This window comes from Catharus ustulatus, chromosome 1 (assembly GCF_009819885.2).
Source record: "Catharus ustulatus isolate bCatUst1 chromosome 1, bCatUst1.pri.v2, whole genome shotgun sequence".
Taxonomy (NCBI): domain Eukaryota; kingdom Metazoa; phylum Chordata; class Aves; order Passeriformes; family Turdidae; genus Catharus; species Catharus ustulatus.
Window position 1 is genome coordinate 122,908,302 of NC_046221.1, and position 25,765 is coordinate 122,934,066.

Sequence of the window (25,765 nt, forward strand, 5' to 3'; positions counted from 1 at the left end):
TGCCCTGCGCAAACCCTCCCGCTCGCCGCGGCGACCTCTGCCCTTTTGTATCCTGTGACACTCAGCCTGTCTTTGTGCTCAAGTTTATCCATGATGGATACGTTTCCCTCCCAATCGCATATGCCGGGAGCCCGGCGGAGCGAGCAGATAAATTATTTTCAGCTGCAGGCCCGGGCTGGGGGAGGAGGGCAGGAGGGTGGCGGGGCCCCTCCGCGCCCTGGCCCAGCAGGACGGGGCGCAGCCTCCCACTCCCCCGGGAATATGCAAGGGGATGACTCTCGGGCCTCTCAGATCCTTTTTAAATGCAAAAGAATGTAGGAAATTGCCAGATCACTTGGTTAATCAGTGACAACTGCAGTAGGTGCACAAAAAGCCCGGAGCCATCGGTTGCACGGGGTGTTTTTTCAGCATCCCAGCGGGGTCGCCGCTGGCCCCACCTCTTGAACACCCGGGCTGGTTTAGTGTCAGCTTGAGAAGGGAATGTAATTGCGGGGAGATTTCTGGGTGACTGATGGCGGCAATGTGAGTCTTCTCCCTGACACCACCGCCCCGCTGGCCCTGGCAGGGCTTTGTGCTCGCCCGGCCATCGCACAGCCGCGGAGCGGCAAGCGCTCAGCTCAGCGTCCCAGCCCAGCAAAGCGAGGCAGCCATGCAGCCCAGACCATTTCCCGTGGATTTTTTATATTGGCTATACTGCTGCCTTGTCATGGTCAAACCTCATTAAGGGGTCACGTTGAGCATGGTACTGCTCCCCTTTATGGAGTTATTTGCGAGGTTAACACTTCTGTCAAGTGATTTGAAGAGTATTCCTGAAATATTTTTGTGACCGCAATTGTTTCTCTTACTTATCTGGGACTATTTTTAGATAAATCACCTCAGGTCTGTGTTTTAAACTTATGTTGGAGGAGAGGGTGGTCATGCAATGAAAAAGGCTTCTTAAAACTCCGCATTACGTAACAGTAAAACTGAAGTATTTCTAGATTAGGCTTGTTCCCTCTTCTCTCACCGCGTGTTTACAATGTACTTAAATGTAAAAAATGCTTCTTTCTTTCCTTTTTTTTTTTGTTAGTTTGGTTTTTTTTCTTCTGTTTTGTGGCAGGTTTTTTTTGCTTTTTTTTTTTTTTGCTTGTTTTGTTTATTCCTTTGGTTACCTCATTAAAGGCCTCCAAGTACATGCTCTAATAAATGGCTCTAAACTTCCCTCTTTTTTTCTCCTGATCAGGAAAGAAAAGGCATGCTGAGGCCTTTTCTGTAATATTATAGGTGCTGACTTAAAACTAGCAGTGCTCCCCTGTTAGGGCAAAGAGTTTGCAGCCCAACTGGTATGGGGAATGCCTTCGCGTGATGTAACAGCGAGGCTCTGTGGGTTTGCATCAGAGTCCTCCTAAGTGACGCTGTTGTGGTCTCGTATCAGAACTCCTGTGAACTTGAATGACGTAGGATATTGTTTCCAAATGTGTGGCACAGGCTGAACTCTGGGCTGGTCATTCCTGCATCAGCTGCTTGACAGCAGCAAGCTGCCAAATATTCCAAGGCTGTAGTGCCCTCAGTTGCCTTAGTGAAAGCCTGTTTTTGCCAACGTACATCATACATTAAGGAAATAAAATCCAGTCTGGCTTTTGTGGAACGATTTTATGACAAATGTAGGATTTCATGGATTTCTTGGCAAAAAAAAAATGTTACTGAATATCATTCATGGCATTTTAGCTGATTGTACATTGGCAAAACCTGTGACCTTTGAGGAAAGGCACCTAAGGTTTTCATCCCCCCGCTTTCTTAATTTAACAAGAGACATTGACTGCCTTTGAGTCACTGCTGCAAATTCTTGTAAGGATGTTTTCCTGTGAAGAACTAACTGAATTTTACTAACATAAAGGTGAAACCAAACTTTTCAGAAATCCTTAAGTCATATTTGCTGATGCTTCCCACTAAGTCAGAATATTCCTGAAGTGCATCAGGTCATTCTTTTCATCTTTGCAAGTCCTGTCTTCCTTTCCTGGGACGATGGGGAACGAGATTCCTGACATCCTTTGATGTCTGAACTATACGGACTTAATATTTAACACAGCTGTGCTGTGTGAAGTGTATAGTAGGGAAGCATTCTAAGTACATTAAAAACAAAAAAAGTCTTCAAGCATTCAGGAAACCAAGTTTCTTTGGAAGCTGCAGTCAGAAATAATGTTGCAATCACTTTACAGGTCTGGTCCTATATTTTGGCTAATTTTATATGCAGGAGGAATGTACAATGCATGGCATCTGTGACAGCAATGAAAAGTAAGCATTAAGCACGTAGGAGACAAGGCATGCTTCCCACGGACACACACTTGCATAACTGTCCTGGCATCAGCAGTGCTGTGTGCTCAGTTAGGTGAATGAGGTGAAATGTAGGAGCCTCACCAGCCATCTTGCCAATGTGAATGTCTTGTTGTGACTTTTGCTATGTTGTCATGGTGTTTCATGTGTTTATGAAGTTTTTGGTGAATGTTTTCCTTCAACTTTGTGAGTAAAATAAGAATGTGACTTTCATTGCTGTCATTTATGTCATGTCCTTCCATGCAGCAAATGCTTAAATTACTACCCCTAACAGCCAGCAGGAGCTTACCAGTTTTGAAAAGCAGTTTAAATGTGCAATGTTTAAATGCAGATTTAGTAGCCTAATGTTTAATCCTACATTTTGAGGCTCTGGTCTCAAAATGACCTTTGGCGTGGTGTTGTTTTTTAGCACGAGATGTCTTTTTAGCCTGCTTCTTTAAAATGGCATGGTATTTGTGGTGTTTATTTCATTGTATGTAAGGGCATACTTCTATTATGTGAGTAGCTGGTTTGTTTGTGTCTGTCAAGTACTTCAGAATTTTGTCAGAGGTATCAGCTAATAGCCGTAAAAATATAACTCTGCATGACACGTGTCAGTTTGAGCCTGGAGCAGTCAGTATTAGTTGCCTTCTCACCTTCTGTTTATTCGTTTTATTTGCTGCATGGCCTAATACTGCTGAATTTCTTCTATTGAAGGGTTGATAGCTGAACCAAGGAACTTGTTTATTTATGTTGAAAATGTTCTTTTGAACGTTAGAATGTGAGGAGGATGTGGAGAGTATGGGCATCTGTGTGCTGCCCTTGCTGCTTCCTGGTCTTGACTGCCTGGATCTGCTGTTTTGGGAGCAAAACTAATGAAGTTCAGGTTTTTAGTGTCTGCAGCCCTAGATAAGTTATGTGTATGCAGCAGCCAGTATAGTTCAACTTATGAAAGTGGGAAGCTGCTGAAGACTGAGTGCACGCAGCTTTGCAATATTAAACTGGACAATGGTTAACTACTACTTAAATTTGAGATTTAGCTGCTTGAGACTGGAATGTTGCAAACTAGAGTAAATGTAAGCTTTGTCTGTTGAGACAACGGGGTTGTTAAGCAATTGACTGTGTCCTGGTGGTTGGGCTCGCCCCACTGCTTTGAACAGAAACAGGCTGTCTAGGCAGCCTTAGCGAAATATATTCATTGACTCTTTAGGTCAGTCTTCTTGGAGCCATCTTTCATGTTCAGGAACAGAAAAGTGATAGAATTTTATAGCAGAACTTGTATAGTTTAAGATGGCAATAAAAAAAATTCACTGTCTTTTCATATATTCATACTTAGTTTCAGCTATCCATCTTTCTAAGTGTTGAGATACTCTCCCCTTTGTACTCAAGAAAAAGTCACTGCTTCTGTGTATGTTGGTTTTAAGTTGCAGGAACGTAGAGAAGAAGGTGTACCATCCCTTATTTTAAACTATTTAATTTTAAAAATTACTGTAAGTTGAGTTTATCATGATTAGTCTTGCTGTTAGTGTGTCTGCATTTATGGGGAAGTGAACAGTGGTGCTGAATGAGTATTTTAGCTAGAATTATTGCTTGATGCAGGTTCTACTTTTGTGTGTTGGCTTTCTTTTCTTTTGAAAGAAGCAGACATAGTTGCAACTTAAAATAAGGCTATGACTCTTGTGACGTGTTTAACTACCTAGATGTCTACACTGTTAGAATAGAAGGTTGAGAGGTTAGTAGGTAATTCCAGTATTGACTGTTTCCTTATCAAAACATTGGTAATTTATTTTGATCAGGCTGTAGCTGCTACTGTCTTTCATGCTTCAACAGCTGCTGTTAGCCATATATCATGTCAGAGATGTGACTTTTATTGGAAGAAAGTAGAATAAGCTTTGACGAGAGCACAACTGGCTGTTAAGGGCTGTTGTCTTTAAATTTGGGGCTGGACTTAAATCTGAAGAAATACTTCTAAGATTTGAGGCATCTGCTTTACTGTGGCCTCACGTTGTGTTTCAGACATAGTAACTTTAGCATCCAGAGCTCAAACATATTGATTCATGCCTCAGATAAAAATGCAGATCTAAAATCACATAATGGCCAACAGTGGTTTTGCTCCTAGTTTTGATGATGGATTTGTTTGTTTACAAACCAATTCATCAGCTTAAAGGTTACTTTTCTTTTGAAAGAGTGTGCTCTTAGGAAGCCAGGCGAGTGCTAGGTTCCCTAGCACATCTCCTGCATTGTAAGGGTCAGTACTTAGCCCTAACTGGCAAATTGAGATGGTATGAGCTGAACAGAAACAACATGTGTTCAGTAAAACAAAACCTTTACCCTATTTTAATTTGGTTCTCTGGGTATAGTTGCAGATCCAAGCTATTGTGAGCTGATGTTGACTGTTATCAGTGGCTGACTGGCCTGAATTTTATTGGAGGTTTGTCAGCTGAAAAACAGTAAACAAAGCTGATTCAAATACTTGCTTGATGCTTGTAACCTTGTTTCTGGAGATGCTCTGTTAGCTTGTTATAAAGTTTCATTAGTGCTTCAGGAGAGTAGAGCTGCTTGTCTTGAAAAATGGTTCTTTTAGCAGGCATGATTTATATAATAAAATGTGTGGAAATTCTTATATGTTTGTAACTGTGTGGCTGTTTCTAGTGGATGAGTGGGACCTACTCAGCTCCAGTTTGATGTTGCCCAGATTATGTCAGTGGTTGGGAGGTAACAGTATTTGTTGTGCTCTGCCTTTTAGCATTTCACCGCAAAGAGTCTGTCTGTTAGATGGAGACTCTCAGTGCACGCTGGTGTCCAGCTTTAACAGCCCCTGATGGCAGTGAGCATCAGTAGTTGCAGCACCAGAAGTCCTTGAGCAATCAGGGATCTTCGTCATGACTGCGGTCTGCTCCAAAGCAGTCTAAAAGCAAAAGCTTCTTTTGGTGAAGGAGGTTCCTTCTCACCTTGTTGAAACTTCCTTATGGTGTGCTCTAATAAACTGAATGAGGTGGTAAATATTACAGATGGCTTCTGCCTAATAATGGAAATGAAATAAAACCAAGTATATATTAGAGATATGAAGATGGCTCATAGGAGTTTACCTCCTGATTTAGGAAGTGTTAATATCCCAGCTGAGCACTAAAGAGATTTAAGAGTGTGGTTTTAAAGGTGACATTCAAATGCTATTTTAAGAGGAGTGATAAATGCTTGTGCCTTTTCTCTTGCCCTCTGCTTCATGCTGTAGAAGGTCCTCTTGACAGTGGCTACAAGAAGGGTAATAAATGTGCTGATATTTTCTCCCTAAAACTTGTCTGGGACAAATCACCTTCAGTCAAACAGTCTGGTCTGGCATTTTGTGTCCAAAGTGACTGAAAGCATGTCTCCTCCATGATAGAATGCAAGATGTGAAAGCGTAAACTTGTAAATGTTCTTTGCTTTGGTCACTGGTTAGGGGCAACTGGTATCTGCAAGTAGAGTCACCACTGAATTACAACCAAGATACAATAATAGTTTTGTTTGCTAATGTATGGGCTCCCTTGACTGTTGTCTTAAAGTTTGTTTTGCATGTAAGACACAGTGTTTAAATTCAGATTTTAAGAAGAAAAGACAGCATTACACTACCTTTGTTCATAAATGATGGATCCAAACAAATCTTTGGAGTTCTTATGGGAAGAGGATGGGGGCACATTTTGGAATAAACCAGTCTTCCCTGTGGGAAACATGAATGAGAATTTCTCTGGATCTGCTGTTACTGTGTTGTTGCTTTTTGCTTTTTATTCCCCAAGTCCAAACATATACCTTGTTACATTAGCTTTTTGTTAAGTCATTTTGCCATTACTAATTCTCTTGAGTGAGTATTCAAGTTCTGGAGAGAACAAAACTTTTGTATGGGCTTCCAAAGTGCTGTAGTTGCAGTAGTAGCGTGATAACCTGGAGATGAGTAATGAACACCACTGATACTATTCTATGTTATCATCATAAAGGAAATTAGGATAAGGGCTGAGAAATCCACCCTATGATATGATGAAGCTTTTGAATTTGTTTTTCTTACACAAACTGAGCACATAGTTTTGCTGAAATGGGAAGAAGCATTGTGTCTTTCAGTTTACGAATTTATTTAATTAGGATAAACTGCATGTTACAAAAAAAAAATTCCCTTCCTAAAGGCTAGGTCTTGGAGTTTGGTTTGTATTTAGTGAGTCATCTCTGTATTCATTTGAAAAATCTGTTGTGCATGTAACTAACTTCAGTTCATCGTAGGACCTGGTGCTTCTGCTTGCTCATCTGATTACGCAGCTCAAGGGAATAAGGTTAAGGACATGCTGTTGGTAACTAGAGCATTTTCAGGGCTTTAGTTCAGCAGATGGGCTGCTCGGCTATATTCATACATCTGCCTACCTGCTGTGGCAGCTGCTGCTGCTGCGTGTTGTGTTCTTTTGTTCTGTTCCACCCAAGAAAGGAGCACTAGGAAGTGTAGTGAATGGATTAATTTAAGGTTAAGGCTAGTGTTTTGCTTGCTTCCTAACTCTCTATCATAATAAAGCTTTGGATAAAGCTAATGAATCCTTCGTAATGAGAAATAGATTTTTAAGATGTGTTTCACGGGGCTGAAACTACTAGCATTTAAAAAACAGTCAAGTGTGTTTTCTTTATGTTATTTATTTCAACATCTTCTTTTCTTTCTCCCCCTTCCCCTGCTTTTTCTAGGAGCAGTAACCAGACTTTGCCTGACACTGCGTGGTCCAAAAGAATTAAGGAAATATGGAATGACATGAAGGAGATTAGTTGAGGATTAAAGGCTTTGAGGACAAAACACCTCACCGAGGTGAAGCACAGACTAACATTCTGGTTGTAGCTCCAAGGAGCTGTGTGCTGAAAAAAGATGGCAGATCCAGGAATGATGAGTCTGTTTGGAGAAGATGGGAATATTTTTAGTGAAGGGTTGGAAGGTCTTGGAGAATGTGGATATCCTGAAAATACAGTGAATCCTATGGGTCAACAAATGCCCATGGATCAAGGATTTCCCGCTTTACAGTCATCTCTTCATCATCCTCCTGCAAATCAAAACCAAGCCAAGTTGACCCATTTTGATCACTATAATCAATACGAACAGCAGAAAATGCACCTGATGGATCAGCCGAACAGGATGATAAGCAATGCCCCTGGGAATGGGATAGCGTCTCCTCATTCACAGTATCACAACCCTCCAGTTCCTCAGGTTCCTCACAGCAGTGGTGCTGGTGGTCAAATGGGAGTCTATCCCGGCATGCAGAACGAAAGACATGGGCAACCCTTCGTAGACAGTGGCTCCATGTGGGGACCACGGGCAGTTCAAGTGCCAGACCAGATAAGAGCACCATACCAGCAACAACAGCAGCAGCAGCAGCCACAACCGACACAGCCGCCACAGGCACCCTCCGGACCCCCTGGGCAGGGCCATCCTCAGCACATGCAGCAGATGGGAAACTACATGGCTCGTGGTGATTTTTCAATGCAGCAGCACGGCCAGCCGCAGCAGCAGAGGATGAACCAGTTTTCTCAAGGCCAAGAAGGCCTCAATCAGGGAAACCCTTTCATTGCCACCTCAGGACCTGGCCACTTGTCTCATGTGCCCCAGCAGAATCCCAATATGGCACCTTCTTTGCGACATTCAGTCCAGCAATTTCACCACCATCCCCCTACTGCTCTCCATGGGGAATCAGTAGCCCACAGTCCCAGATTCTCCCCTAATCCTCCCCAGCAGGGTGCTGTTAGGCCGCAAACACTTAATTTTAGTTCTCGGAGCCAGACGGTACCCTCACCTACTATAAACAACTCAGGGCAGTATTCTCGATATCCTTACAGTAACCTTAATCAGGGATTAGTTAATAATACAGGGATGAATCAGAATTTAGGCCTTACAAATAACACTCCAATGAATCAATCTGTACCAAGATACCCAAATGCTGTCGGATTTCCATCAAACAGTGGTCAAGGACTAATGCACCAGCAGCCCATCCACCCTAGTGGCTCACTTAACCAAATGAACACGCAAACTATGCACCCTTCACAGCCTCAGGGAACTTATGCCTCTCCACCTCCCATGTCACCTATGAAAGCAATGAGTAATCCAGCAGGTACACCTCCGCCACAGGTTAGACCTGGTAGTGCTGGAATACCAATGGAAGTTGGCAGTTACCCAAATATACCCCATCCTCAGCCGTCACACCAGCCCCCTGGTGCCATGGGAATTGGACAAAGGAATATGGGCCCCAGAAACATGCAGCAGAATCGTCCATTTATGGGTATGTCTTCAACACCACGGGAGATGGGTGGGCACATGAGACCAAATGGTTGTCCAGGTGTTGGCCTTGCAGATCCACAAGCAATACAAGAGCGACTAATATCTGGTCAGCAGCTTCCTAGTCAACAGCAGTCTTTTCAACAGCAAATGCCAACCTGTCCTCCCATGCAGCCTCATCCAGGGATACATCATCAGTCTTCACCACCCCCACATCCTCATCATCAGCCTTGGGCACAGCTTCACCAGTCACCACAAAACACACCACAAAAAGTGCCTGTCCTTCAGGTAAGCTACTTGTAAGCTACTTTCAATTAGTAGAAAATGTTTTAAATTACTGTAAATGCCTTTCAGGATACACAAGAACCATGGTTTCAAAAAAGTTGACCATGTTCAACTCCTTTGTTTGTTATTGGTTATGTGGCTGTTTTGGTGTGCAGAGGCTGAAGGTAAAATGAGGTTCAGGTATCCTTCTAATGTTCTTACGGTAATTTTTATAGGATAACATTATGGATAGACCAAAATGTGATACAACAACAGGCAAGCTAAATATATACTATTTTTTCATGTTGGTTCCTTTGGGGAGGAGATGGAAAGTACATGTGAGAATTGTCATTTAAACTATGAAATTTTTGTATTTGCAACTTGGAGAAAGAAGTGTGTGTTATAATGTGTTTGTTTTGGCCAAACCAAGATTTTTTTTTTTTTAAATCCTAAGGGTATGTTCTGTGGTTTTAAATTAAAGCTGAAATTGTTACATGTGAAAAAAACTTCTGGCATGAACTTCTTTAGCACTAAGTCATGAAACTGAGAAGTGATGGGGAAACAGTTTGTGCAAGGAGAGGACAACAACGTGGATCAGTCTGAAATTAAATCTTCTGAGGCTGCAATGAAATTTTAAGGAGAATATAAAAGGCTCTGATTGTCAGGTTTTGATAGCTTCCACATAATTTTTCAATTAAAAGCTGAAACTGGTAAAACATCTTGATCCTCTGTAGCTTAAGAGTTTTGGCTATTTGCTAGTATGCTAAGCTTCAGCTGAAAAAGTGCTTTTTGGAATCTTCACATTTACCATTGTTTACTTTTGACTTGGTCAGTCAGAGTTCAAGAGGTTTGGTGCCAGATGATTCATCTGTGGTCAAGTGGTGCACATATCAAAGGTTTACTAATTTTATTTTTTTTCTGATCAGTCAGTAATTAATACCAAGTAGCTCTGCCCGTAAATATTTAGAGACAATTGTTGGAATGCAGTCATAATGACACTATGTTACAATACGCTTAATAAATCATAAAAACAGCTGTCCTAGGCAGTGTCCCGGGCCTGTGCGCAAAGCAGCTGCTCAGCCGTCCCCTCCACTGCTGCCTGCCGGCTGCTCCCGTTCTCTGCTCCTCACAGCGTGAGCCGGCTCTGGGAGTCAGATGTACGTGCTGCGGAGAGGCAGCTGACAAGGAGTGGTGGATGGAGCAGCTCAGCAGCTGGGACGGGCTTCCACATTCCCCGTGGAAGAGAGGAGGAGGGGGGGAACCCTGCGAGGGAGATTAGAGACTGAGCTGGGCAAGGGGAAAAGTGCACTGTCTTTCTCTGAGGGAGGAGGCTCTCTAGAAGAAGCAAAGTATACCTTCAAGGCAATCTTTCTCTTCCCTGCCTACCTCAAAGCTGGTTTGAAATTTTAGATGCCTGCGTTGACCCTTCCTCTCTCTGCATCTCCATGCACAGACTTTGGAGAACTTTAATTACAGTTTTTGCATGCACGTGGAGTTGTGTGTTCTTATCTGAGAGAGCAGCTCTTGCCAATGCCTCCTGTTACCAGCTATGTGGCTAAGCAGGATGAAAATGAGAGAACTCAAGGCTATAGGAAAAAATGAAGAGAATGAGCGGGTATTTGGGGAAGGGAGTAATGACAGCAGAGAGAAATCAGTACAGAAAGGGTAGGAATGAGAAAAAGAAGTACAAGACAGTTTTTTTAACTCTAAAGATGAGACCTGAAACATCTAGCAGAAAAAACTTGAAAGAAAATTGTAGAAATGGTAACATAAGACTTTTAAGAGAGTAAAGGAACAAAAACCAGTGTCACTAGGATCTTTCATAACCCATGATGGTGGAGATGTGAGAGGAAATACTTGAGCTGGACTGTACCCTAAAGCGGTGGTGTTCTCCACCAACATTAATTCCTTGTTTTCATCTGACCATTCAAGTAAGCCTATTTTTGGCATTAAAAGGGTGGTTTGGGAGAAGAAAGTTTACTTGTAAAATGTACAAGCTTGTTAAATGTTCTTGGGACATTTGTTTCCCTTTAATCAGTGAAGAGGTTAAACACAGGCAGCTCAACCCTTAAATAAGCTATGCAACCTATTATAGTGCTGAACTGCAAATGAATAGCTTGAAGAAAGGTAAGTGCTGAAACTAAATAATTAGAGGAAAACCACATAACTCCAGTTATTTGATTAAAATCAGTAATTCAGACAGTTGTAGCAAGCCAAGTAACTTCTGTTAGCTTATTTCTGTTTTTATCTGGTAAAAGTTACTGTTCACATACCCTCCCATTAAGTAATTAGTTTGAGTCCTGGCTGTAGTAATGAAACTCTTAACAGGCAGGCATTTCCCCCCTTGAAAACTGTTTGAATGAAATGAGTGTTGTTCAAATCAACGAAAACTTAACCCCTCCCCACCCCCTGGGGAAAAAATGCAGATGTGCGAAACCCCTGCTCTTAAGCCTGAATACAGAGTTGGTAGCTCTTCTGTCATGGTTTTTCTTTCAAGTCAGTAAGCAGAAAGCTGTTCACTGAAGAGCAGTTATTTAAATGACTGGTTTGTTTTTATTTGTGTAAAATGAATCAACAAAATTAATATAGTCAGTGAAAATGGGAATTTAAATGTACTTTAAAATCAACAGAAGTCATCTTAGTAATTATTTTTCAGTGATTTGAAGCTAGCCTTATCATGGGAAGGCTGTAATACTTGTGGTTAACCAAATTACTGTTTTGTTTTTAGATATGTTGGAAGGAAAGTGAAGTTCTTTTGCTTTTAAGTTGGAAGAAATTGCTCTGTTGATTCCAAGGCTTGTTATTTCTTTTTTTTGTGTGGAAAACTGCAAATTGTTTTGGCTGTGCGATGAAGCTGGTGATTGACAATTCATCTGGTTTTGATTAATAGCTGAAAATTATACATGGTTATTAGGACCATGTTAGCAGTGAGTTGCTGGCTTCAGTGGAGTTTGATAGATCCATAAGAACCACTGCAGTGTTGGGATGTTCAGTCAGTGTGCTTGGTTTGTCAGGCCCTCCTTTGAAACACTTTTCACCAAAGGTTTTTGGAAGAGCCTGATGGCCATGGGGTGGGAAGACTGGTTCTGCTGTGGCAAAGCAATCCATCAAGGGGCAGAGAGCAGGAATAGCTTGCCTGTTTTCACAGTGGAGGCATCTTTGTTGGGCTTATGAGCTTGTGTTCTGCAAAATACTCATAAATGATCTGGAGAAGAGTGAAAAGTCAGATGACAAAATTTGCTGCTGCTGTTGATACACCCAAAGCAGAGTACCAAATGCAGATGTGAAGAACCTAATAAGAATGAAATAAACTAATTAGAAATATAATAGGAGAGTCAATTGCTTGGCCATTAAGTTGTGTGAGTCAAGACATGGCCAGGGGAGGTTTGGATTAGATATTAGGAAAATTTTTATCGCAGAAAGGTTATCAAGCATTGAAACTGCCCAGGAAAGGTGTAAAGTTGCCATCTGTGAAGGTCTTTAAAAGATGTATGGATGTGGTGCCTAGGGGCATGTGGACATGCTTAGGACATGCTTTAGTGGTGGACCTGACTGTTGGGTTTACAGTTGGACTTGATGATCTTAGAGGTCATTTCCAACCTCTAAATGATTTTATGGTTCTGTGGTGCTTGGGCAGTGAAATGGCAGGCAAAAGCATCTTAGGAGCAGGTTTTGGTGTTAGATGGCTGTCTGAAAATGAGCTATAACAGTTAAAGAAATAAATCAGTAGGAATTGTAATAAAAGTAGTAGAAAACAAAACTAAGATTATTACCTGTCTGTATGGTATGCTGGTGAGGCAAGTGCTGTGAAGTTCTGTGTCCCTTCCTCAGGCCTCAGAAAATACAGCAGCACTTTAAAAAGCACTACGTGGGGGTGGGGAAGGAATGTTGTTTTAGTGGGGGAAGGAAGGAGAGAGATGGTGAAAGCCTTTAAACTTGTGAGTGATACAGGTGCCTGAAGAAGATGGATGTCAAGTAAGGGTTGTTTGCCACCTGTTTTTGTCTCCTTGAATTCTTTTTAGGTATTCAGCAAGTTGTCAATTGGTGAGTTCAGAACTGCACATTAAAATGCTGATCTCAGATGTTGCACAGAAAAATGCATCATCATTTGATAAACATAAAGGCACCACATTTGGCTCAGCAGATCTGTGCCATACATAAGTGACTGAGAATTTGTTACTGGGCTGCATCTCCTGTGTGCGTGTCTGGTTCTTGTCCTCTTCCACACACTTTATCAGAGGTGATATCAGGTTAGACAGGCCTTTGGAGGCCTAATGCTATGCAGTTCTTACATATCATTACTTTCAGAGCATTTTATTAGTGATAGAGGAAGTGTAGGAGGGTTTTTTTGCCAAGAATAGGCTGTCCTGGGTGTGTTGTTACACACAACTTATTTACCCACAGCTACTGTGTGGGCTGAAGTTTCGAGTTGTGTTCATTAATCATGTTCCACAAATGCGACTTACATTATTTATGGTCAAACACAGGAGTATTTAAATGACAAACAGGTATGGTATAGCCTCCATGCCTGACTAAATGGAACAGCTCAACAATGGTCACCAACAGTGTTGAAGGATTCTGAAGTTGCAGCGTCCAGGTTCTGGTGGAGAAGGAACTAATTTTGTGTGTGTTACCGGTTCACTGCCAGGTTTATTCTGCTGGCCTTATTATCTATGGGCATGTGACTTGACTTTAAATCATAACTCATAGCTGTGTTGGTATGAACACATTCTTTTGAAATTTCCTGCCCTCCCTTGCAGGGGAGGAGGCAGGGAAAGTCCTGCTGAGTCACCAGCTGGGTCACCCCTTTCACAGGCCCTTCCTGCAATTTCAAACTCTGTGTTGTTGCCTCAGTTTAATTTATACTTGGATATACCTGAATGGAAAGGGATATTAATGAAAACTATAATCAGCTGTATTGGTTTGATGCAATATTCTAACCTTGCAGAAAGTAGAGATTAAATCAGTTTCTGCTGGTACTTAATTTTTCTCCTGGGTGTTCGTTTTAATGCTTGAGAGTAGTAAGAAGAGATTGACTCCTTACTGTCTTCACACGAATTATCTTTCAGTGTTTCCTGTAAGTTTATATAGTAGCAAATGATGCCACTTTGCATAGTTAGGATTATTCCCATAAATAATATTCATAAGCAATTTCCCACATCTCCAGAGAGACCTGCTGGCTTTTTAATCCCTCAAATGTTTAACTTTTTGACTATTTTCCTGTTGATGAGTAGAAATCCAATATATTAAAAAAAACCCCCTAGAAAAACACTGTTGGGTACTTTTTGTTTTGATGCAGAGGCAATTTCACATGACTGCTAGCTGGTCTTTTGGGGTACTGTGTATGCTGCACATTCAGCAAAGTCTCATGGCTGCCTGCCTGCCCCTAGAAATTCTAGTTTCCTTTTTCAAGTATTCACAGACCCGCAAACCTGTGTATGTTGGCAAGATTTTTGAAGCTGCCAGACTAAATGGAATGAAAAACCTGAAAAATGAACTGAAAAACTGAACTTTAATCAACTACAATTGTATATTATTTTTATGCATAGATAAGCATGAGTGTGTGTGTATTTATATAATATATATGGAGAAAATGTAGGCAAAGTAAGAAGTTGTGGATAGTAATGAGAGAGAAGGAAAGAAAATCCATAGTATTCATATTAAAGGTTGATAGCAGTATTAATTTTTTCTTGAAAGTTTACAGCCTTCTGCTGTATCTTCTTGAGGCTCTGAAGAATTCTTGTATTTGAGCAATGTAAGCAATATAATTAACTATAATTTTCCAACATAAAGAAAAACAGCCTGTAAAATCTGCCTTTGGTCAGAAGTGTTGAAGTTATTTCACCCCCGTGGAGTAGAATTTTCTGTTACACTGATAACTTGATCCATCTGTGGGCAAGTTCCCATGCAGGTCTTTCAAAGGATACAATAATTATTATGAAATACTGTGTGCAACCAAAGTTCATATTCAAAACTCCTCAGTTACATTGCAGTCTAACAGTTAATATTAACATATTCAAAGGCTTATTTCTTCCTCATCCTTGAAAAGGCTATGTGTACTTGTGTAAATGAAGTGCTTGCAATGATGTTTTTTTTTTTTTTAGTGAATAGGCCTTTGGGTCAAAGATTTGTAGTTTAGAGGTGGTTTTGCTATGAACTTTTTGGTCTTTTTTTACTGCTGAGGAGGCACAAGCTACTTCAAGAATACTTATTCCCTCAGGTGCCGTGATTTGACTATGATGAAAATAATTTGTGCCATTAAATTATCTGCTCTGAAGTTTTGGGTAAAGACAGTTTGTAGCATTAGCATAAAAACACGTTTCTGCATCAGCATTGTGATTTTTAGGTTTAAGAGTTACCCAACTTGTTCTTCAGCATGGGTATTTTGAAAGTTTCTGTGAGATGTTGGTGACCTGAATGTATTGTTTCCTGAAATGAGCATTTTCTAAGGAATCACCCAGCTAGAAAAAAATTTAAATTTATGCTGCTTGTTTAGTACTTCAGTATTGTGTTCTTATCTGCTACTGCTGGTCACTTCCAGTGGGACTTGACAGCTATCTTACTTTCCCATGGTTGAAGATGTTGTCCTACTGTGTATTTATTTGAACAAATTTAAATCTGTTGTTTTAGAGAAGCTTTTTTTTGTGATTGAAAGCTGATAGTCTAGTAAAAACTTTCATGTTTGCATCATCATCAGCCTATAGACTTACAAGGATGGAAAATCAGGGCAAATGAAAGGAAAACGCTTGATTTTTATTTTTAATTTTTTTTAAAGTCTTTAAATACAGTGGCAGTTTTAATAAGGAATAAGTTGCAGGTGAAGAATTAATTTTCTGCATTTTTACAATGGATCCTTTTTCTGGAATTCTGTTCTGCTCTTTCTCATGGAATTTGAGGCATCCATTTATTTTAAGCTATCCTGCCCTTGCTTGTATCTTGAATGCAAGTGTCACAAACTTGCATAAGTGTTCTTTCTTTTTTTCCCCTCTGTGGAGTAAATTGACACTGTGGAGTGTCAGGTCCCACTATGACGGGACACCATCACTTTGAAGTGTAATTTTTAACTGTAGAAGTTGTTTTCTCCCTCAGTTCAGTAAGGCAATGCTTTTCACTTTTGAATTTTCATATTTCAGTTCTTTTAATTGTATGACGATACATGTATTTTACTGGTGATAATGTAGTCTGAATTTGGGGAAAACAAAACACAACACTTGGGATTTTTTTTTCTTTAGAGATGCTATCTGTAAACATTTATAGACTTCTCAGAAGAGTTGTAAAGTTTGGTAGCTAAGGAGCAAGGTTTGACACCCTTGAGTGGTTAAAGCATCTATTGTACCTCTATTCTGTTTAAATATTCTCAAGTTTGCCAGTGTGGTTTAAAGATGGTGAAGCTGCTTCTTGGGAACTGGTAGGAGCAGAGTAGGAAGTGGGGGCAGGAAGACTGAGCTGATCTGACAGCAGTGCTGAATAGTAGGAACAGAGAGGAAATGGGCAACATCTGTTTTAAAATGGGGACAGAGAAGTTTAGGGAGTCACTCCACCTCTCTCTGCTTGAGTCACCTGCCTCTTGAGCCCTTGCCAGAGGCAGCCATTTGGTACAGCGTGCCTGTTACTGCTCTTCACACTGCTTCAGGGTGTACCTTTGTGTCACCCTGCTGTGGGCAAATAGCCCACTGACAGCTTCCCAGCATAGCTGTGTGGACTCAGTAACTCCCAATATCTAATCTGCTTAAAAATACGTGTGTGTATGTATCCATGCAGATGAAGGTGGCTGCAGGCTGGGATACAGAACCTTTGCTGCTTTGCATCAGCCTGCCTGATCACTGGTGAATGGGCTTATCTGGCCTGGTCATGTTCCTGGCAGCTCTTCATTATGTGACCACAACATCACCCAAGTTGGTGATGTAGGAGTGGGAATGCTTGCTGGAGTTGAATGGGGACTGCCTCTTCCTCTGGCAATGAACCTTCAGGCCCTTTAATACGCTTACACAGGTTGTTTTTTTGTAGTACCTGCCCTCAGTAAACCAGCCCTTGAATCCTCCCTCAAATTTGTTAAATTAAAACTTTCATTAGAAGTCTTAGAAAGCTTTGTCTTTATTGAATTAGTGACAATCAGGCCACATTCCAACTTCTCCCAACTTCTCTCTTATTAATGACTGATTTGGTTTCAGGAGTGTTTTGTTTTTTAGAAAAGTGGGGCTGTTTTCCAACTAAAGTATTTGCAATTGGTTTGTTATTGAAGAGGTGAAAGAATATCCCATTTCTACCAAAGAGCTTGGCACAATTTAATTAGATGGGTGTCATATGAAGATACTTCCAGTAATGAATTGTCTTCTTTGAGTACTGAATGGGATTCTTTTTCCTCAGCATAGAGAATTGTTTAAAAGCACAGCAAGTTAGAAATAAAGCTCAGATTTTTTTTTAGTCATCTTTATGAGAAAACAGAACTGAGAGACAGGATGACTAAGTGATTTGAGCGTGTGTTTGCTCTTTCCAGAGTTTATAAATCATTCTTTTTAATTTTACCATACTTTAAACATTACTTAGAATTTTCTCTATTGCTGGCAAAGTTGGTGTAGCCAGCAATAATGTTGCCTGTGTTTATGAAGGGGAACATAGAGATGAAGGCCTTAAATTTTGTTATTTATTCAGAACCAACATTGATAAAAACCCCAGTTTGAGTTCCTGCTTGGATGTCTGTTACTCTAAAATGTGCCACCTCCTTGCTCTCTGTCACTTTCTTGAGCTGCACAAGCTCAAGAAGACTGAGACAACCAGACTTTAGCAGTTCAAAGCGGAAAATCACACTTCTTGTGTAAGAATTTGGTAGTTGTAGAGGTTAATGTGAGAGTAGTGCAGTTATACAAGATGTGGAAGAAAAAAAATGTGGATCTCTGATCTCTATTGGGCTGGGAGGAATGTTTGTTCCTTTGCTTTTGTTGTTCCTCAGTACTGAGGATTGGGATGCAGCTCTTTCCTGTACTCCTCCTCCTCAGTGGTTTTACTGTGTTAGCTGAGCTTAGGAGACTGCAGCTCTTGTGTTATGCTGAGCAAGCACAAATATTACATACTTCTGTGAATGTGTTTGTATTGCATGGGTTGCTGCTGTAGAAATTAAATGTTAAGAAATCACAGGCTGATAGAATGACTTGCACTGGAAGTGACCTTAAAGAGGATCTAGTTCCAACCACCCCACCAAATGCTGTAGTGGGTTCACTTTGGGTGGATGCCACCCCCTAGATCTGGTTCCTCAGGTCCCCATCCAACCTGGCCTTGAACGTTTCTCTGGGTGGGGCATTCACAAGTTTTCTGTGCAACCTGTTCAGTGTCTCTGTCTTGAGGACAGAATTGCTTCTTAACATCTAATCTAAATTCTCTCTTTCAGTTAAAAGAATTCTCCCTTGCCTTGTCCCTACCTGCCTCTTTTTTTTATAAGCCCCCTATAAGTACTGAAAGTCCACAATCTTTCTAAAGTCATGATTTCTGTATCTTGGCAGGTTTCTATGGCATATTATTAATCTTTTAATTTTGAAAGATTGCAAATATTTGTCTGCATGAATGCAACACTTATTCTTCAGTATGCAAACCCAAATGTACCATTGATACATTGTTATAATGTTGTAGGAAGTGCCAAACATTTATTTAGGCTTCAACTTCCACTTTTTAAATATTTTTAATATTTATATTAAAATATTAATCTGTTTATATTTTCTCAAATGTAAACTCTCGTTATTTTAGTCATAGAGGAAATTTTCATGTTATGCATGTGTTCCCGAAAGGACTGTATAGCCACTTACAGTAGGCTTTTCTTACAACAGACTGAATAATTTAACTGGTTCAGTCAGAAAAATTAGTCCATGCTGATTGTGTTAGTTAAATTGTATTCTGTTATGTCTCTGTAACTCTCAAACAAAATAACATGACCACAGTGACTGAGATGTTAATAGTTCCACAGATTTTTGGATGCAATTTTCCTGGAAGAGAAGAGAGGACTCATAACAAACTTCATAACAAACTTTCTAATGTCTAGTCAATATGAACTCTTGTTTTTTCCACTCTGCTTTTACATCTCCTTTCTCTCCAGATGGCCCTCCATCCACTTGTATTCTGGTACTTCCTATCTTTTTTGGCCCTGCAAGGCTCTGATAAGTGTGATAATACTGTAATTTTCCTTACATGTGAGCACTGGATGATATGAAGTCCTTAATTTTATTTTTGGAAGAAATCTTTCTGTACCAGCCAATTGTTGCTAAATATAGTGGGAGGCTTATAATACACAGTGCATGTTCGAATTTAAAGTGACACCCTAAAAAGTTGACATCACAGTTTACTTGTACAGCTGTGTATGAAATACACAGCCATTAAAATTGGTCTAAAACTTTGGGCATTACAGTTGTTATTTGTATCTGTTTGTTAATGGGATCCTGCAGATATCTACTGGGGCAAGCACTGTGAGAGATGGACATAGGGACTCACATCTCCAGTACTGGAAGACTGCTTGGTTGTATTTCGCTCTGCAGGCGTCCTTTGAAATACTTCAGGAAAACTTGTTGAAAACCAAATAGTGCTGTACTTAGGGTATTAGACTGGAATTGGGGGAATTTTTACTGTCTGACACAGGTTGGTTGTTTGGTGTCAGTATTGTCAATGTTCCTGTTGGGTGTGCTTGAGGTGGTCTGCAGCAGTGGCGAGTTTCTGCAGTTCCCTGCTGCTCTGTACAGCAATTAAGTCAGAAACTGTTATGGCACTCAGGGGTAAGTGAAAAGTGTTGCTTTAGACACAGTTCACCAGCTGTAATATAACATTATGATACAACCCCAAATCTAGACCTGGTGTTGCTGTAGATGTGTCTGATTTAAGATCTGCCTATAGGGATTTTTACATTTTACTATAGGTTGTGTAAAGAATGTCTGGAGCAAGGGTACTAAAGATATTTGCATTAAAGATAAGATGTTTCATAGAACAAGGTTAATCAAAGTTGGATAATCTAAATTAAGAGCTACCTCAGTTGGTGCTGCTAAATGAGATAGGTGTTTGTCCACAGAAAGTGAAGTGTAGGATTTTTTGGGAGGTTTTGGCTTGGTTTGGTTTTCTTTTATTTTTTTTCTGATTTTTTTTTTTTTGTGTGTGTGTATGGAGGGGTTTTGTTTGAAGTTTTTTTGTTAGGTTTTTTTGTTCTGTTTTGTTTTCTATCCTCTCCTCTTGCCCTCCATTTCTAATGACACATTCTGATTTAATTATTAGTTTAGTTCACTTACTAGAGGAGATGGGGAAAGGCCTACCTTTGGCATGCCATAGCTAACATATTCAAAGGCTATTTTCACTTGTTGCTGTGACTATAGAGTCTGAGAAGTATCTTGGGCTCTTTGACATAAATTGATCTTAGCAGCAAATATAACATCAATGGATTTTTAGCAAGTCTATGATTTTCAAGCCCACTTTGTCATGTTGAAGTTAATAAAAGATAGTGCAGTGAAAAGACCATATGGAGAGCTGCTGCCTTCCCACCCCAAAACAAAAATGGAGTTGATTACCGATGATCACTTCTGGTTTTGTATCACATGTGTATCTGTTAAGATTTCTTTAAGTTGATGTTTCCAAACCATGGTCTGTTACACCCCTGAAGTCCCTTGTAGACTGCTTTTATATAGCCTGGGAAAGTCGATTAAGGAGAGCAGGTTTATATGATAAGCAACAATATGCATATGGGAAGTTAATAAGAGAATCACATGTCCACTATTAGAAGCTTGCAGATCTTGACATCAGAAAAAAAAACAAAGAGGGGGAGAGGGGGAGAGAAAAATTTGACAGAGCAGGATTCTATGGTGTAATGTAAAGTCTCAGTTCTGATGGCATCTCCTCAGGCTGGTGTCTGAAGTGACAGTGGTTGCATCTCAGTGTAGAGCAAATTGCAGAGACCACCTGTCCCAGAAAAGTGTATTGTGACCAGTACTGCTCAATGTCTTCATCAACGACTTTGACAGGGAGATCAAGTGCACCCTCAGTAAATTTGTAGATGACACCAGGCTAGGTGTTGAGGTTGATGTACCTGAGATCCAGGATGGCATCCAGAGGGAGCTGGACAAGTTGGAGGAGTGGGTCTGTGTGAACCTCATGAGGTTCAGCAAGTCCAAGTGCAAGCTGTTACACTTACATTAGGGTAGCATTTACAGACTGGGGGCTGAAGGGATTGAGAGCAGCCCTGCTCAGAAGGACTTGGAGGTACTGGTGGATGGCACATGACCTGCCAAAATGTGCTGGCAGCACAGAAAGCCAATTATATCCTGGGCTGCACCAAAAGCAGTGTGGCCAGCAGGTCAAGGGATATGATTCTGTCATTCTGCTCTGCTCTTGTGAGACCCCACCTGGAGTGCAGCATCCAGCTCTGGGGTTCTCAACACAGGGGAGACATAGATCTCTTGAAGTGTATTCAGAGAAGAATGTGAAGACCATCTGAGGTCTGGAATTCTTTCTCTGATGAGGAAAGGCTGAGAGAGTTGGGCTTGCTCAGCCCAGAGAAGAGAAGGCTCTGGAGAGATGTTATTGCAGCCCTTCAGTACCTAAGGAGGGGCTTGTAAGAAAGATGGGTACAGACCTTTTAGCAGGTCTTGTTGTGATAGGACAAGGGGTAATGATTTTAAACTGGAAGAGGACTGGTCTGGGTTAGGTATAAGAGACTTTTTTATGGTAAGAGTGATGAAGCAATGTAATAGGTTCCCCAGATAAGTGGTTGATGCCCTATCCCTGGAAATCTTCAATGTCAGGTTGGATGGGTGACCTGATAGATGTGAAGATGTCCCTGCTTATTGCAGGGGGATTGGACTAGATTGCCAAGTCTTTTCTGACTCAAGCCATTCTATTATCTCTCCAGGAGGGAGTTCTCTGTTGGCACCTGATGGTGTATCCACACTTCACCTGAAAGTTATGGTTTGTGCCACCTTTTTTGGAAAGGCCGCGGAAACACCAATGTTATAGTTGTTATGTGTTATATTTGCCTTTGGCTTTGAAGGGAACTGGACATAGTTGAGCCTTTTCTGGAGGGCTGTAAAATTTGCAGTGGGAAATGTCGGCATGAAACTAGTCACCAGAGTTTGACAGGTCAGTATTAGTAAGTCATCTAGAAAAAGATGGGTTTAGCCTGTGATATGTACCCTCCATGTCTGTTAACTTCTTCCATCAGATAACCTTTGTGTAACTTGAACCAGTGGGAATTTGTTGGTGGGTCACATCACTGTTTCCATTTCAAAGGGTGGAACTATGCTGATGGTAACATGCCTGGGGTTATGGAGGTGACCACAAACCACCTCTGTCTTCCACCCCCACCATCCTGGGTGAGCTCCTCCACATCTGTCTGGTACTCTGAGGGGTGCCTGACTCAGAAGCCCTACCTTGAGTTAGCACTGCTTGTTTGTCAGCTCCTGCACACTTTCTCAAATGTCAGCTTGACTTCTCCTATTGATTTACATATCCTCAAAAAAGCAAAAAAGCCTTTGGATGTTGTCTTCTCTGTTACTTTGTCTTCTAAATAGATCTAGAAAATAACCTCTGTAGCTTCAGGATGTGACTTCCTGCATTTAAAGGGTTTTTACTGACTATGTCTAATTGGATAATCAAAAATTCTCGCGCGAAACTGTGGGGACTGGTACATAAAAAGCATACTAACAGTGCATGTGAAAATGCCTGCCTTGCTTCAATGTTAGAAAACCACCAGTGTATTTCTTGCAAGTTACAAACACAGAATTACTTAAATCTTGATCAGTGTATTTTCCTTTTAACTCAGAAATATGTTCTGTGAGTTGTAGCTGCTGAGGAGGTAGATGCTTGTATTCATAAGTGAAGCAAAGAAAACATTGTGGGGGAGAAAATAAATATCCAAACAAACTTGAGTTGTAAGTAATTGAAGTCTGATCTGTAGGTTGTCTTGCTTTTTCAGTGATCAGCTGTGTAAGACTTACTAGTAGGTGTAAAAGATATAAAAATTCTTGCTCCTTTCTGTCTCTTCTCTACATCAGTTTCTATCAAACTTAGCCTAAAACAAAACAGTTCTATAAACCACTCAATTGCCCCAATGGATGGAGATAGAAGAAGGGGTTTTAGATTATTGATTAACTGCTCTCACTCCTGTACTAACCCACTCCTTACAAGTATATCACTAATACTTAAATGATGTGGCTACCTAAATGAACAAATGATGGATGACCAGTAATTTAATAAATTGCCTACTTCTGCTTTTCTCAAACCTCTATTGTCTAGAGTACTTGAAAATAAAAATGACTTCTGCTATGTTTGGGGAAAATTGTTCAAACCAGGGAATAGAAAAGTTATTGCAAAAGAACACTGGTACTGTGACATTTCTATTTAATAAGCAGCCTTTCTATTGTTGCATTTTATATGACAGTCATGATACAGAGATAATTACTTGCCAAAGAAAAATATTTATGAAAACAGACATTTGAAATCAAAGAGATTTTCTTTGGGGTATCTGAGTAAACACATTCATAGCTGTGATGACTTAAGGATGTGTGTGAAGTAAGGCTTATAAAACAGATGATGCTACAAGGTTTTTTTCTGACTACTTTGGCCGGTGTAGTTATAAAAGCTTTTTGGGTAGCCAACCTCTTTTTTCAGGTTTGAAGATAACATTTCTGTAACCAGGACCTTCCTATTAGCCTACTTAATAGATACTTTCTTCTCCTAGAAAACTAAACAGAAATGTTTTTTCTAAGCATATTTAACTCTTTTCTGAACTAGTATGTTTGATGTTTGTCATATTCCAAATTGGATTTGTTAAAAAGCATTTATTCTTTAATGTAAACAAGATTTTGCTGTTGATTTTTACTGTTCCCGGTCATTAAAAGCAAAGTACTTGTAAAGGTTGTCTCGGCCATTGAGTTGAGCTTCCAGCTGTCACATCTGCCATCTTATGAACTGTTTTTCTAAACCTCATGAAGCTTAAAGAGCACTTGGCTTGTGCTTCCAGTATTCCTGTTCTTTGAAATTCTTACCTGAATCAGATCAGTTTGAATGTTGGAACAGGCACCTGACTGTCCTAAATTTATGAGGTGCTGGTTCCATGCAGAATTTGCTCTGGTGTCAATTGTAACCATCTTAATTATTTTCATTTCCTGTATTAGGATCTGTCAGTATTTTGATAAACAACTATCTATCTAAAGTAAGTTAAATTATCTTTGGATTTCTCCTTCAAGATAATCTGTACCCGTGCCTGAGGTGTAATTGTTGCTAATGTGGATGATCAGAATTTTGTGCAATGTACTCTGGCACAAATACTTCCCTAGGTTTACTGGAAGCAATCTTGAGAGGCACTTGAACATTTTAATTTTCTTTTCCTCATTGTGCATCACACCAGTTATTTACAGATATCCTGTGGTTTAAGTACAAACTATTTTGGTCTTTAGCTACACAGTCTTACCTTGTTTTATATAAGTATTTATGAATTTTTTTAAAAATCAGCATAATAGAATGGCAGAAAAATTACAAGTACTGAAATATTTCAAGTTTGAAAATGCATGTGAAATACTGTTTAAATTTGAGAGGGCTCTACACTGATGGGCCTAATTTCTGTGTCAGTGTTTTGAAGTGAGATGTCCAGAATTCTGAGGATCTCAGAACTGGGATGGTGAGTAAGCACAAGCTGCTCTACTGCTAGGTCACACATTCAGCTGTGTAATGCTTAAAGGACACCTTCCTTGGCAATAACGTTTAAAATCACTAATTCCTCTTACTCATCTATAATCCTCTTCCCACAGCTTGAGCTCACGACTATAATGGAACCTATTATAGGGAAAAGGTCTATGACTCAGTCATTGAGCCATGCAAACTCTTGGCTTCTTTAATTGGCACCATTAAATCTTTAGTAGTTTTTCTCTCGTAATATATAGGTGTCATTGGTATAAAATGCATCACTGCTGAAGATATATTGTACCTTTTGCTCTCTGATTTCTGTGACTTGATCAACCATTGGTGTTTAAAGGCTGGTTAATCAGACTTTTTTAGAATTACTACTTAACTGTTTAGGAGCATATTGAAAACAAAATGTAAGAAAACCATTGCAAAAATCATTATTTTCCAGGTTATTTTCCTTTTCTAGTTAGACATAGGAGAGGGAAAAGGAAAAACCTGTTTTTGCATTGTGTTTTATCTTCATAGAAGTTAACTTGAAGACTGGGTGTCTTCTACATGACAGGATGGGAGAAGTTAATTCTTGAGCATATAACCAGGGGAGAACTGGCTCGATGTAGTTGATTTTTTTTTTTTTTCTTTTTTTTCCCATGTTGCAGACTGGTTTTGGGGTTGGTTTGGCAGGTTTTTGATTATGTTGATTTTCTCATAAAATATTGTAAAGTGAACATGGAAACAGCTGTAATGTGGGAATGGAGTCAGACATCATTAGAAACAATTTAAACACTGAAAGTTACATGTTTGAATACATATGTATATATTAGTAAATGCATGTATATGAGGAACACTAGCAGCTTTTAACTCTTCTTTTGCTGTTTTCCAGCATAATTAATATGGGATACTTAGAGCTTTTCAGTTGTGGCTCTGAAAGAGGGGGGTAATGAGGGCATTGGAAAACTGTAATTTTTTGTTACCGTTTGTGGGTCTGGCTTGCTGTATCTCCAGTTGGCAAGGTTTAGTTGCAACATTTATATATACATTTTGAAAGAAAGTATCAAGAAAGAACTTAGTAAGTGACAGAAAATGTTAAACTTTGTTACTTAGCACACAAAAATTTAAATGATTGTGTTTACAGAATGATGGCAGGCTGCAAAGCTGTAGTTAAAAAAGAACTGAATTAAGACAGACACTACATGTTTCTCATTACTATAAAATAGGATGTAATCTGTGTATGTAACTTTCTGTGATAGAAGTAGCTGTTTAATTACTTTGGTTTTATTTTTTGAGGTATGGCCTGATAAT

General features: G+C 40.0%; 1 protein-coding gene across 7 annotated transcripts in view; it reads left to right on the forward strand.

Annotated features, from left to right (window-relative positions):
• The window catches only part of CHD7 (chromodomain helicase DNA binding protein 7), a 133,152-nt gene that overhangs the window by 34,085 nt on the left and 73,302 nt on the right, over positions 1-25,765 (forward strand). For all 7 annotated transcript variants that reach the window (XM_033055098.2, XM_033055140.2, XM_033055149.2 and 4 more), the window contains one exon: positions 6,988-8,848. In XM_033055098.2, the coding sequence (XP_032910989.1) occupies positions 7,163-8,848 (1,686 nt within the window). In that variant the 5' untranslated portion in view covers positions 6,988-7,162. The remainder of the gene's footprint in view (positions 1-6,987; positions 8,849-25,765) is intronic.